This window comes from Xyrauchen texanus, chromosome 3 (assembly GCF_025860055.1).
Source record: "Xyrauchen texanus isolate HMW12.3.18 chromosome 3, RBS_HiC_50CHRs, whole genome shotgun sequence".
NCBI lineage: Eukaryota > Metazoa > Chordata > Actinopteri > Cypriniformes > Catostomidae > Xyrauchen > Xyrauchen texanus.
In genome coordinates this window covers 6,428,984-6,442,226 of record NC_068278.1, presented here as the reverse complement: position 1 = coordinate 6,442,226, position 13,243 = coordinate 6,428,984, and the positions used below count along the sequence as shown (strand labels likewise).

Sequence of the window (13,243 nt, the reverse complement as noted above, 5' to 3'; positions counted from 1 at the left end):
TGTCATTCCGTAAGTTTTCCTTGTGCGAGAGACACATCCCGTCATAAGACAAGCATGAGAGCTGCATTTTCTGTCTGAGCCATGCCCACGCAGAGTTAGCTCTCATGGAGACAGACTGTCCTCACTGTGAGGACATGAGTCTCAAGTTGAGTCGCTCACGAATTGCCCTCGTTCTGAGGTGTGATTCAGCCTCCCACCCGCCTCTTCTGTGATACCAGAGGGTTCACACGAGGAGGCACGGCGGGGCCACGAGGTCGAGCAGGATGAATTTGAGGTGGATTTCATCCCAGCACATGCCCAGTGAGCCCCTCAATCTCCATAAAGTGCATGTTTCCCAGTACGCTATGTGCGAGATGAGCTCCGGCCCTCTGAAGGAGCATGTGGCCTCTTCACTTTTGGCGGATCTGATGCTAGGGATGATGATGATGTCATGTCTTTTGCCACATCAGGCAAATGCTCAGTGGATGATGCTGCCGCCCATCCCCCCAGCGAGGGCGAGGAACGTGCACGTGCCACTGACAGGGAGATGCTCTAAGTCCTTACAAGGGCAGTCTAAGAGCTTCACACTGACTGGTCTCCCCCAGAGGAACCTAAACAGTCTCGCCTCGATGAATGGTTCCAGCAGTCCAGACGCCATCAAACAACAGCATCCTGCACAATTCTTCCCTGAAGTTCATAACAAACTATTCAAATCCTGGCACGTGACCTTATACGGTGTGCTCACGCCGTGATGCCATCCTCTTTAATGTGGATAATGGGAAAGAAAATGGTTAAACCCAATTATCCCCTGTGGAAGAGGCGGTAGTGGCACACCTCTACCTAGCTGGTAACATGTACATCCTTCCAAACCGTGTCGACAAATGTCCGCTCTGGTGGGAAAAGCTTACTCAGCAGCAGAACAAGCTGGATCAGCACTCCAAACAATGGCGTTGCTACAGGGCAGAAATGAGTGATTAGGAAAAAGACATTCTTTTGGCGGCTCTATGAATAAGTTTGCTGAGCGTTATGTTGTGATTCAGCAGCAGCCACAGGCTATGAGACATTTTATGACCACACGGAGTATATCACAGCCGGTTTGCCCTCGCACTGTTTTGAGCCACGCCTGACTAAAAGCCCCATATCTGCTGCCTCACAGGCACCTGCGTATCAGCACGTGCAGCAAAAGCCCTTCTGATGGGCACAACACTTTGCAGTGGAAACCAGAGCCCGCAATTCCCTCTGGATCTGCTCCAAAAAATCATATCATACGGTGAGCAAAGCAAAATGCCTTCTGTCCCATTAAGCGGATGTGTGGCGAGCCCTAACGGGTATTTCAGAATGGGTGCAAAAACGATCTAAACAATTTCCCCCCCGCGCTCAAAGCATTCTTTAATCACTCCACTCCAGCTCCACTCCTGGCTGTCCATTTCCTGCTCCTTGCTCATTCCGCGCACCTGGATTAGAGAAACCCTTCTCTGTGTTCGCTCCATGGCAAAATTAGCGCCTAACTACCTCTCCACTGTAAAGTTTTATCAGTATGCTTTTAATATCACAACCTTCCGTGCAAATTCCAAGTAGGTATAACTGCAGACAGGGCGTGGTTACTCCTAAAGGGGCTTGCGCCACCTCCAAAAGGGGAGTCTCTTCCACTCACAGTTAAAGGTACACTCAGCAATTCTAATCCAATACACTTTTTGTCAAATTCTGCAAATATCTCCTCACAGTCTGCTAGCTATCTGTTCTGTGAGTGGGCTGAAAAAAATCTAGTATTTGTACACAGCCCTGGCTCTGTAAATGGAACAAAAACAAAGTGGATCAGACCAATAAACACAACACTACTCCAGCCAATCAGCAACATGGGGTGGTTCTTGCGCATGCACAGGATGAGGGGTGGGGGCAGAGCATAGGCAAATCTGCCTGATGCAAACTTTCTAAACTCCAAGGAGGACAAATGGCTGAGAAACAGACCAAGAGAAAAAGGTCAGACGAATATAAACTAAAAAAAGAAGGATTGTGATAAATCGAGGGCTATGAGCCACGTAAACATCGGCGAGGCTTTTCAGTGGTGGCGAGACCTCAGAGAGGTAAAAGGCTTGAAGATGGATGCAGAAGGTGCTCTTTTTATTCTCAAAAGGTGGGTAACAAAAATGTAGCTTTGTTTCACAGAACCCATATATGCTGTTTGTTGTGATGTTAGATTTAGTAGCAGGAGAGTTGTGAGGGCTGGAACTAGTGTGTGTAAAATTTTGGGGGGAGGAGCTTCCAAAGGAGCACTGAAGGGAGGGGTGTGTTTGTTTTGGAACAACATTTCAACTGTGTTTCTCAGGAACCACTGTGCACCTATAAGGTTAGGGGCTCCATGTATCCTTTAATGGTGAATTGGATCTCACGCCCCTTTTTGGAGCTATGCCTGCTGCTATACCATTCTCACAAATTCAGGCGTTCCTGAATTTGTGAGAATGGTATAGCAGCAGGCATAGCTCCAAAAAGTTTGTGGCTTAACTCACGTTATGTCAACAGATGCACAGAGGACGAGTGCTATGAAGGATTCACCACAAATGCAAACCTGTGGAAACATTTCACGTATTCACAGATGTGAGACAAAACAATACAACAAGCAAATATAAACATATTCAACCACTTAAAAAAGTGTGATGGTTCTACCATGGTTGCTTGGACAAGGTACCATGGTAATGGCATGTTTCTTTTTTATATTTCTTCTTAAATATGTACTTTGTTATACTATTAAGTGACTATTTCTCAACTGGTTTTACTTCAGGACCCAGATTTTACTTTTCAAAACTAGTGGTGACTCAATAACATATATACAGTGGGTACGGAAAGTATTCAGACCCCCTTAAATTTTTCACTCTGTTATATTGCAGCCATTTACTAAAATCATTTAAGTTCATTTTTTTTCCTCATTATTATACACACAGCATCCCATATTGACAGAAAAACACAGAATTGTTGACATTTTTGCACATTTATTAAAAAAGAAAAACTGAAATATCACATGGTCCTAAGTATTCAGACCCTTTGCTGTGACACTCATATTTACATTTACATTTATGCATTTGGCAGACGCTTTTATCCAAAGTGACTTACAGTGCACTTATTACAGGGACAATCCCCCTGGAGCAATCTGGAGTTAAGTGCCTTGCTCAAGGACACAATGGTGGTGGCTGTGAACCAGCATCCTTCTGATTACCAGATTACCAGTTAGGTGCTTAGACCACTACACCACCAGCACTCCACCAAACTCATATATTTAACTCAGGTGCTCTCCATTTCTTCTGATCATCCTTGAGATGGTTCTACACCTTCAATTGAGTCCAGCTGTGTTTGATTATACTGATTGGACTTGATTAGGAAAGCCACACACCTGTCTATATAAGACCTTACAGCTCACAGTGCATGTCAGAGCAAATGAGAATCATGAGGTCAAAGGAACTGCCTGAAGAGATCAGAGACAGAGTTGTGGCAAGGCACAGATCTGGCCAAGGTTACAAAAAAATTTCTGCTGCCCTTAAGGTTCATAAGAGCACAGTGGCCTCCATAATCCTTAAATGGAAGACGTTTGGGACGACCAGAACCTTTCCTAGAGCTGGCCGTCCGGCCAAACTGAGCTATCGGGGGAGAAGAGCCTTGGTGAGAGAGGTAAAGAAGAACCCAAAGATCACTGTGGCTGAGCTCCAGAGATGCAGTCAGGAGATGGGAGAAAGTTGTAGTAAGTCAACCATCACTGCAGCCATCCACCAGTCAGGGCTTTATGGCAGAGTGGCCCGACGGAAGACTCTCCTCAGTGCAAGACACATGAAAGCCAGCATGGAGTTTGCTAAAAAACACCTGAAGGACTCCAAGATGGTGATAAATAAGATTCTCTGGTCTGATGAGACCAAGATAGAACTTTTGGCCTTAATTCTAAGCGGTATGTGTGGAGAAAACCAGGCACTGCTCATCACCTGTCCAATACAGTCTCAACAGTGAAGCATGGTGGTGGCAGCATCATGCTGTGGGGGTGTTTTTCAGCTGCAGGGACAGGACGACTGGTTGCAATCGAGGGAAAGATGAATGCGGCCAAGTAAAGGCATATCCTGGACGAAAACCTTCTCCAGAGTGCTCTGGACCTCAGACTGGGCCGAAGGTTCACCTTCCAACAAGACAATGACCCTAAGCACACCGCTAAAATAACGAAGGAGTGGCTTCACAACAACTCCGTGACTGTTCTTGAATGGCCCAGCCAGAGCCCTGACTTAAACCCAATTGAGCATCTCTGGAGAGACCTGAAAATGGCTGTCCACCAACATTTACCATCCAACTTGACAGAACTGGAGAGGATCTGCAAGGAGGAATGGCAGAGGATACCCAAATCCAGAGGTGAAAAACTTGTTGCATCTTTCCCAAAAAGACTCATGGCTGTATTAGATCAAAAGGGCGCTTCTACTAAATACTGAACAAAGGGTCTGAATACTTAGGACCATGTGATATTTCAGTTTTTCTTTTTTAATAAATGTGCAAAAATGTCAACAATTCTGTGTTTTTCTGTCAATATGGGGTGCTGTGTGTACAATAATGAGGAAAAAAAATGAACTTAAATGATTTTAGCAAATGGCTGCAATATAACAAAGAGTGAAAAATTTAAGGGGGTCTGAATACTTTCCGTACCCACTGTAAGTACACAAATGTCCCAAAGGTATGACTGGACTAATGTAACACCACAGTTGTATTGGGCTACTGAGCATTTCTTAAATACATCAATGATTCATTATTTGTACAGATTTTCTTGCGTACTGTTGAATTTTTGTTGTTGTCTTTTCAGTGTACATTTGAGGGATGTGGCAAAGCATTCAAGAAAAATAACAGGTTAAAAAAACCATGATTGTACACATACCATGTTGCTCCCTTTGTTGTAAGACTATTTGCAAATTCCTCTTGTGTTAATAATATCACTCTTTTAAAAACACTAATTATCACTAATTAAAAACACACTTTATATAGAACTAGTGAATGTCCGTTTATCTTCATTTGATGCTCTTTACATACTGAAATGGCTCTAATCCTCAGGGTTGCACCAGCTGTACGTAAGTTCTCAGGTAAGTTAGGACGTAAAGTTCACACTAAGGGCTTAGTAACTACTAGTTAGTTTGTAACTAACCAAGGCTGTATCTCGTTTGGAAGGCTACGTCCTATGGAGGTCACATTTGTCGGCCGCATACGTCATCGAGGCTGTCTCATTTCAGAAAAAGCGAGTAGGACACTCCGAATGCAGCCTTTGAATGCGACTTTATTTCTCAGAAATTCTGAGAATGCATGAGGTGTATCCTTCGTGGCCACTCACAACCCACAATTCTTTGCTTCAATAGAAATGTCTAAAAAAAAGTACGCCACTTTGCCCGTAAATATTATGTTCAAACGCAAGTAATGTTAATTCACAAGCTGAAGTACCTCTAAAGCGCTTGTTAAAGAGTGGCATGCTGTCATAGCAAACATGTTATATTCCATTTCCGTTTGTCCTACAAAGGTTGTTCACTCAGTATACTGCAGCGTTCAAAGGACGCGTCCTACCAAGCACACAGCTTTCCAAACGAGACACAGCCTTAGTCAGTGCTTAATTTGTTTGCACGATCTGTTCTTAAGGCAAGGCTTGACTAGTACGTCGTAAGCTCTCCATAAAGTGCAAACTTGCAAAAATGCAAGTGCACTTAATCCCATATTATGACGTTTACCCGTATTTATCCAATAAGCAGCCTTCATATTTACACAGCAGTGTTAAAAATCTGTGAACTTTAATTTGATCAAGCTGACAGTTTCGTGAAAAAACAAGGTTTGATCATCATCCGTAACAGTGACTGCTAAAAAGTTATATTTTTACACAAAATTTAATGTAAAATTAAAAATACAAAAATTAAAAAATGATAACTGGGTGCCACTCACATGCAGCGTAGCATTGTTTGAAACGTATATTGTGAAATAATGCCTACCCTACTGTGTCACTTACGTTTAAAAAAATATATATATAACTAAAATTACTATTGGGTGTGTTGTGTGGGTCTGAGGGTCTTTGTTTGTGTATTCAGTCACGGTACAGTGTGATCAGTGTAAAAAGACTTACAGGGATAGCTGGTTCCAGCGACAGCATCAACGTGTGCACTCGGAAGAGTGTGTGGTGTTTCACTGCCCCAGAGGTGGATGCACCTGCTCCTACACCACTGCATTTAACCAGCAACCACATCCTGTCTTTCTATGAAGAGCAATGCTGCTTCACCTGTTCTCACCCTTGCTGCGGCATATCTTTGCAATGACCTTCATTATGCTCAACTATGCTTTCCCATCAACAACATTTTTAGAAATCACCTTTTAAGGTGCTCATTACTCAACTATCCTTTACTTTAAATAATTAAAGACCGATTTGATTGCATCATTCACAGTTCGTCATGGAAGTGGGCGGTTGCTTCAGAACTTGCTGGGTTCGATATCGATATTTATCACGATATGCATTTACACATTGCACTTTCTTTTTTTATTTCAAAGTTGTTGGAAGAAAAGAAGAAAACATGAATTCTAAAAAGTCAAAATAGTCTCTACAAATCAGCACAGGGGGTCCAGAGACGGCCAAAGCAGTGGGGTCTGCGGGATCTTTAACCAATTTTACAGTCTTTTACCATTTATAAAAGATAATCTGTTTGTTCTGAAGCATAGTGACAGCAGTCCAGTATTTGTTGAAATATTTTTACATTAAAATGAAATATTTTTTATATTTCTTTAGATTCAGATATCCAAGTATGGAGCATAGAAGCCCTTGTGACTGTGGAATGATGCTGAATGTGGGTTCAGGGGTGTCCCAAGATAACATTTTGAAAATGTTTTTTAAAAAAATGTAAAAAACATTTGTATATGTTCATTCAAGTGTGAGACTAGTCTACCAACTAGTAATTTTAGTCTTTCCTAATCCATTCCAGACATCTAATTAATTTTCACAAAATTAGAACAGAAATTGATTTGTTTATTATTAAAAGCTGGTAACATGCTGATTAATAAAGATACATTTTGAAGGGAAAAACTTTATGGTCTAAAAGGTGCTTTGAAACCACCTTAACTCATGCAGTAATTCATGTCTACACACATGCAGGGAAAAGAGGCAACGCGTGAGGAGCGGGACAGGGCAGAAATGATGCATGTTTGGTGCAAGAGAACAATATTCAAGATTGCAGCACAGAAAGATCAGAGCTGTTGTCCACATCACTGTTGTTCTGTTGCGCTCTTCACTACAGCTGATGAGAGGGCGCAACCGTTGTCATGAAGTCTTGCGGTGCGGATGGAATCAATCCGTCTGACGTATGTTGGTAGTCCTTCCTCAAAAGGTTGATTACACATTTCTGTACAGCAGAATTAATACAAGTATAACAAAAGCTGCACATTTATGCTTTTAAACATTGAACTGAGTGAATTTTTTTTCTTTGGTAAAGGACAGCATGACACAGATGCTGTCAACAGAGCTTTACGTGTTTTGGACTGTTAACATTCCTTTAAGTTGAGCAGTTTAACTTGGTTTAAGTTGTTCACCAACAACATAAACATTAACTAGTGATTACATGGGATGTGCATTTGAATCATGCATTTTGAGTTACTCATGAAATACAATATATATAAGAGCAGACTGTAGGAATTACATATTCTATGTCCATACCAGTGGTGTGCTACTGTCAGTTCTGGCTCCGATTGGGAGTCTAACATGGTTCTTCTTTTCTACCCAGCTGACGACTTGCCACAGTTTCGTGTCTAAGTCATGAAGGGAAATATCTGAAGAGAAATTGAGCTCCTTTGATTAGACAGGTCCTGCAAGTATACCCAAAAAGGTAAAGAGTAATGTACATACAGCAAGATGACGTTTACCCTGAATATACCTGGGTGAAAATGTAAATGCTTACAATATAATAATAAGATTAATTTCTTTAAGAAATACAAGGCAGGTGACCCCCATCTTTAGATATTGTAAAAGGACAAAGAAAGTGGAAGCTTGTATTCAAGACATGGGTGTTTAAAGGAATAGTTCACCCAAAACTGAAAATTATCTTTATCATTTACTCACCCCTCATGCTATCCCAGATGTGTATGAATTTCTTTTTTCCACAGTACACAAACAAAGAGTTTTAGAAGAATATCTCAGCTCTTTTGGTCCATAAAATGCAAGTGAATGGTGACTAAAGCTTTTAAAAACCAAAACGCACAAAGGCAGCATAAAAGTAATCCATATGACTACAGTGGTTAAATCCATCCCTTCGTCCAAAACCGTGTATTGTCACAGTATTTAATGTATTTGATGAAGGACACACTTCTCAGCCGGTAATACAATACGTTCTTTTAGGTATGCATTGAGTAGTATGAAAAGATTTCGGACATACTTCATCCGGGGATGTGTCTTGTGACCCATATATATGACATCATAACAACAACTGCGAAAATAATCTACTCTGGTTTTGTTTAAACATGCATCATTTAAACACAAGGAACAACTTTGTTGGTATACACCGATGAGCCAAAACCTTATGACCACCTGCCTAACATGCTGTTGGTCCTCCATGTACTGCCAAAACAGCATCGACCCATGGAGGCATGGACTCTACAAGACCCCTGAAGTTGTCCTGTGGTATCTGGCATCAAGACATTAGCAGCAGATCCTTCAAATCCTGTAAGTTGTGAGGTGGAGCCACCGTGTACCTGGTCTGCAACAATGTTTACGTGGCATGTGTCAAATTGACGTAAACGTGAATGGCCGGACCCAGGGTTTCCCAGCAGAACATTTCCCGGAGCATCACACTCCCTCCACCGGCTTGTCTTCTTCCCACACTTAATCCTGGTAAATGCCACCCATATACGGCCGTCCAGGTGATGTAAAAGAAATGGGACTCATCGGACCAGGCGACGTGGAGAGAGCGACAGAAGGGGAATCCCACATTCCATTCAAGCTCTTAAATACAATTCTCCATCCTGTATATCCAAATTGGCATGTCATGATTGGTTATGCCACAGTGGAGAATCTAGTATGTTATTTTTGATGTCAATGACCCAAATGTCAATCAAATTTGAGAGCTTGGAAGTGAAGATTGTCAGTGAATAACAAGTTACATTGTGGTCTGTGCCTCACAAAGCTATTGTATAACTCAAAAAGGATGGCACAGTAATAACTAAACTTGTTTTGTAAGCTGTGTAAATATTCTTTAAAATTTCTCCTTTTGGGAAAAATAACAGCATACTCATTTAGAATTAAACGAGGGTTAGTAAGATAACAGAATTTTCATTTTTAAATATTTCTTTAAAAGGTTAAGTGTATGATTTCTGAACCCTAGTAACACCAAACAGAATAGCAAAAATTATAGGTGTGTTTGACGTCAACTGTGCTTTGCCTGATTGATCAGATTTACAGAAATACTCAAACCAGCCCGTCTGGCACCAACAATCATCCATGCGATTATCGAATCAGCCAATCATGTGGCAGCATTGCAGTGAATAAAATCATGCAGATACTGTCAGTAGCTTCAGTTAATGTTCACATTCAGAATGGGGAAAACCTGTGATCTCTGTGGCATGATTGTTGGAGCCAGATGGGCTGGTTTGAGTATTTCTGAATTTACTCAGAATGGTGCCAAAAACAAAAAACATCCAGTGAGCAGCTGTTCTGTGGATGGAAATGCCTTGTTTATGAGAGAGGTCAAAAGAGAATGGCCAGACTGGTTCGACCTGACAAAGTCTATGGTAACTCAGACAACCGCTCTGTACAATTGTAATGAGAAGAATAGCATCTAAGAATGTGGGTTGGCACTGTTTTGGCAGCACGAGGGGTACCTACACAATATTAGGCAGGTGGTTTTAATGTTGTGGCTGATTGGTGTATGTTTAAGAACTGCAAAAACGTTTGGTGTGATGACTTCAGTGCTGACTCCTTGGAGTAAAAAATTATTTTAAAAAAACACACCTGTCTTGGCTTTCTATGATTCCCTCAGTTTCATCTGCTCTTCATGGATCTGTTTCGCTCTCATCAGTCTGCACAATGGTGGATCACAATTTTAATTTATGGCAACAAGCTTTAACCCTGTTTGGTCCATCATTCGTATAACTTCAGCACGGTCCACTGTACAAAGTCCTCACCATCCTCACCCTATAATTGTATGTGGCGCTGGCCAATCTTCCTACCAACACTGGTAAAACTGTCTCTTGCTCTTGGGTCCAGCTTTTTAGTATCCTTTGAGAGATCTGCCACACCTGTACCCACACTCTCAGAATCTGTGGAGAAGGAAATACATTGCCAGGACAAGACAGCATGGTAGCCCCATGCAGGTCTGAGGGTTGTTGGTTCACTGGCCAATGAAAAGTTGATTTGGCTGATCGTCGAAGTGCCTGGCTCAAAACAAACTCAAGGAAACCCAGAGACATCCTAAAAGAGAGTGTTACAAATGTTAGTAAATGTGTCTGTAATGAAAATTTTCAAACATTTAAAATGTTGTGCATTTTGACATTTTCATGACAAATTAGAATATTTTCAGATTTGTATTACTGCAATGCAGATGTTATACTTTTGAGTTTGTTTGTAATTCTCTTTATTCCCAATTAAGATTCTCTACAATAATTAAAAATTAAAAGCAGTCCATTAAATACAACCATGCTATAAATATACAATACAATTTACAGTATTTGTTAACTGAATATTTTATTTACCTAAATACTGCATTAATGAGCATTGGGGAGGAAATTTGTATTTTACATGTTTTTAATATAAAATTGTTTTTGTTATTTCTGCTCAAATGTATGCGCAGAATCTACACGTGGGAGAACCTTCATGTGTATAAACAGTGTTCCATGAGATATCTTATAACAGCAGCATTACAATATTTTTTTATGTCTTATCTGGTCTAAAGAACTCGGTATACAAAACAGCAAACTGAGCGCAGTATACTTACAGTAGAGTCGTACGCAACCGATTTAAAGGACGAAGTGGGTCGGTATGGTCAGGTGAATATTTCAAGACAAACTATCTGCGACATAACAAAACCCCGTACCATATGAATAAACAAACCTGCAACGTGAAGCCAAAGGACTTAAAAAATAATAATTATAGTAATATTATATATATATATATATATATATATATATATATATATATATATATATATATATATATATATATATATTTAATGATCTCTGCGCTATTTATAATATTTAGAAATTAATAAAAAAAATTCAAAATAAATGTTTCAGCGTAAATGTCGCAATTTATTATATTCTAAATTTATTTAAATAATGAGTGTAAATTTATAACGTTATTATTTGTGTTATATTACACTGGAATTAGTTTAAAAAATGGATGATCACTGCTGCAAAGGGGTTTATATTACAGCTGCTGAGAGAGTGACAGTAGGCCTAAATGTGGCATCTTCTCTCGTCTGAAGGTCTTAATCCACCGCTCTCTATTTTTTTTTATTTATTTTTTTTCCTATTTTGGAAAGTCATTCATATGTAATTTTGGATTTTTTCTTTTGGTCTTGGAGCAAATGTTTATGTGAAAATAATATTTGCTGTGATCTCCCATTAAATCCAATTCACCACTGTCGAAGTTTACCCTGCAAACATTTACTTCCGCGTTACAAAACCCGGAGTGTGAAAAGGGTCTATTCATCAGTGTGGTATTATGGGTGCCATTTTTGGATGTTTCAAAATTTTGTAATAAAACAAACACAAAAAAACTACTACACTTTTCCTTTAAGGTGTAAATGCAAGATCATATTATTCAAGTATAATTGGATTAGTACCTATTAATTATGTATGTAAAATAATACATATTTATTTAAATGAACTCAAGAATTTAGCACACACACAAAGACCTTTGAAGAGCCCCTTTGAACAGTATAGGCTATTTTTAAAAGGATTGAGCTCGGAGAGCACGTGGGTCAGTTTCCGTGCGCTCGTCTGTGCTTAACTCGAGATGACACAATTTGACCCCGGACCACAACGGTCTTTGGTTCTCTTTGTACTGCTCTCTTGCTATATGCTACTTTCTCAAACCTCCATTCGCATAAAAAAAATAAAGCCACAAAAAGAAAATGCAATAACTCACTGACACTTCTTCTTTATATATTTTATTCTATTTTAATCAATAAAAGACAATTTCATGTTACTTTTCCTCACAGGCTCTATATCTTTTTTTTTACTGCCTCTACCCTTAGCAATCCTCAAAAAAGCTTTTTCTTGAAGCTTTTAAAATAACGCTAAACTGAACAAAATTGCATTGCATCTCTTGGAAATGAATTGGAAAATCGTGGAAATGAATCTCCTTTAAAACCCCATATATTTAAGCTCTTTTATAGACTTACTCCTAAAAAGCAGACAAAAAACTTTGTAAAGGCTTTCTAATATGTGTTTTACACATTGTGGGAAAGGCAGCATGGGATGACCCTCTGGCTCTAGCCTTAGCTGCATTGAAACAGTAAGTCTAGAGATTTTACAGTCAGCTGAACAGCAATAGATTAATTTGTTTAACGCTGATGGCTACAAAGAGCCTCTAATCTTTGCTGTTCTCAATGGCTTTAACCTTCGTGTCAGAGAAGCTGCTACGTTTCTAAAACTTAATTTCTCCCAGAATTCCTCTGTCACCTGCCCAACTGCAGGTGCACCAACAGCTCCCTCCCATCAGAGACCTATGCAGAGGAAGTGCAAAGAGGCTGAGGTCGTAGGTCATAGCGGAGGCGGTTGTTATGTTACAAACAACATGGTCTGAGTTTCAAAGAGCATGCAGGACCAAAAAGAAAAAGCAAAATGAGAAAAAAGAGCCTTAATTTAAAAGAGAACAGTAGTCTATTCATTTCTTATTTTTGTGGGGGTTGGGTGACTGGACTGGACTGAACAGTGGACAACTCAAGAAAAAAGAGAAAAGGCATCTCTTTTTTGTGAGAGTTAATATATGAGCTCTATTGATTACAGTATCTTGTAAAGTTTTATTCCGAATAACAACACTTAAACAGTAATAGTGTAATTTTCTTCTTGTACTTTCAAACATGTTAAAATATTAGTCATTTTGAAAGTTGGGAGGCCAGAATTTAACAATGCTGCCCCCTTTTTTTTTTAGAGTTAAAGTGCATAATGATGAGCCTTCAGTCTATTCAGCATGCAAGACCTTAGATCAAGGAAGCCACGAGGGCATGAACCACAAATGTTTGGAGAAAGAACTTTGCTGCAAAGGAGATGGGTGACAAAAAAAAAGTGCCGTCTG

The 13,243-nt window shown here is 40.0% G+C and overlaps 1 protein-coding gene across 1 annotated transcript; it reads right to left on the bottom strand.

Annotated features, from left to right (window-relative positions):
* Positions 1-7,657: 7,657 nt before the first annotated feature.
* On the bottom strand, positions 7,658-10,413 carry mtif3 (mitochondrial translational initiation factor 3). The gene is given in 4 exon segments (XM_052095547.1): positions 7,658-7,818; positions 9,956-10,117; positions 10,120-10,374; positions 10,377-10,413. Coding segments are annotated over 4 exon segments (615 nt in total).
* Between the last annotated feature and the right edge of the window lie 2,830 nt (positions 10,414-13,243).